The 1762-nt window shown below is 46.7% G+C and overlaps 1 protein-coding gene across 1 annotated transcript; it reads right to left on the bottom strand.

The window, feature by feature from the left end:
- Nucleotides 1-244: 244 nt before the first annotated feature.
- Nucleotides 245-1180, bottom strand: LOC103545811 (olfactory receptor 4D1). Its single transcript, XM_008512354.2, has one exon. It carries the CDS (start codon nt 1178-1180, stop codon nt 245-247), a length of 936 nt encoding a protein of 311 aa, XP_008510576.2.
- Between the last annotated feature and the right edge of the window lie 582 nt (nt 1181-1762).

Raw genomic sequence — 1762 nt, 5'->3', positions numbered from 1 at the left:
TGCTCGCTGAGCTTTCTCATCTGTAACACTGTTTAATATAATCATAACAGATACACTGTCAGTTTTATGAGAAGGAGATGAAAGTGTGAACGTGCCTAATACAGTACCTGACACAAGAGGAGATCCATGGAAATATCAGATTAATCTCAATTGCCACACTCTGTAATGACTTCCCTCCATTTTTCACATGGAAAACAAAGGTTCAGAGAGAAGATTGGCCATTTACAGCCTACCTATTTTCAGTTCACTCCTTGCTGCAGATCACTAGGCGCTTGCCTAATCTCTTCATGGCTGCCTGCATCTCCTGGTTCCTCAGGGTGTAGATCATGGGGTTGAGCATGGGGGTGATGACCGTGTAGCTGATGGACACAGCCTTGTCCATGGGGAAGGGGGTGAAGGGCCGGGTGTAGATATAGACGCAGGGAACAAAGATCATGGACACCACGATGATGTGGGTGGTGCAGGTGGAAGCTGCCTTCCTCCTTGCCTGCCCTGAGTGGGACCTCAGCATCACCAGGATGACAGTGTAAGAGATCAGAAGGAGGAGGAACCAGATGAGGACCAGCATCCCACTGTTGGAGATCATGAGGAACTCCAGGAGGGAGGTGTCAGTGCAGGCAAGTCTCAGCACTTGTGGAACATCACAGTAGAAGTTATCCAGGATGTTGGGACCACAAAAAGGCAATGGGAGCATCAGAGCCAGCTGGACAATGGAGTGGACAAAGCCCCCTCCCCAGGCAGCCAGCACCAGCCCCACACAGAACTGAGTGTTCATGATGGTGACGTAGTGGAGGGGCCGGGAGATGGCTATGTAGCGGTCATAGGCCATCACCGAGAGAAAGAAAACAGTCCCACCTCCCAAGAAGTGGAAGAAGAAAATCTGGGCCATGCAGCCCTGGTAGGAGATGGTCTTGGTCTCATGAAGGAAGTCCACCAGCATCTTTGGGGCAGTAACTGTGGAATAGCAGAGGTCTATTACAGCCAGATTTCGGAGTAGAAAATACATGGGCATGTAGAGCTGGGAGTCAAAAGTCACTGCGATCAAGATAAGGAGGTTTCCCACAACAGTGGTGACATAGACAATTAGGAACACCAGGAACAGGAATTTCTGGAACTCCTGGGTCTGTGAGAACCCTGAGAGGACAAACTCTGACACCCATGTGATGTTCTGTGGTTCCATGGGATCTTCCCCACTTACTAGAGAGAAACCATGTAAAACAAAAATCATGCAAATTCAATCATTATCCTTTAGAGGGTCAGGATTGAATTGATCAAAGTCATTGCTGAGTACCTTTCCAAGATGGAGCTTAGGAGAGCCTTCCATGGGGATAGATACATTTTCAAGGTTCTCACAGACTTATGTCCCTAACCACACCCTACATTGTATTACAGGCATTATGGATCTTTTCCCCTTTGTCCCACCCTGTCTTTGTCCATGGATTTCATGTCTGATTCATACCTACTGTGCACAGCATAATGCCTTGTGAATCAGAGGCTCCACAAATATAGTTGAATCAATCAATCAATCAATGAACATGTCAGCAAGCACCTGTGACCAATAACATCATCTACCTAGGTGCATAAATCTTGAGAGGATATAGAAGCTAATGATTTTAGATAAACCAATAGATGCTTCTTCATAGTGGATGTGAGGGGCTGCACATGCTTCATTGCTGAAGGAAGAGAGGGGTGTATTAGAAGAAACTGTCATGTACAAATTCAGAGGCAAATGTGAAGAAAAACAAGCCGATATACTTGGCTG

The sequence above is a fragment of the Equus przewalskii genome, chromosome 10, assembly GCF_037783145.1.
Source record: "Equus przewalskii isolate Varuska chromosome 10, EquPr2, whole genome shotgun sequence".
Lineage (NCBI taxonomy): Eukaryota > Metazoa > Chordata > Mammalia > Perissodactyla > Equidae > Equus > Equus przewalskii.
Note: the sequence above shows the minus strand (reverse complement) of the source record. Positions and strands in the feature narration are given on the sequence as shown.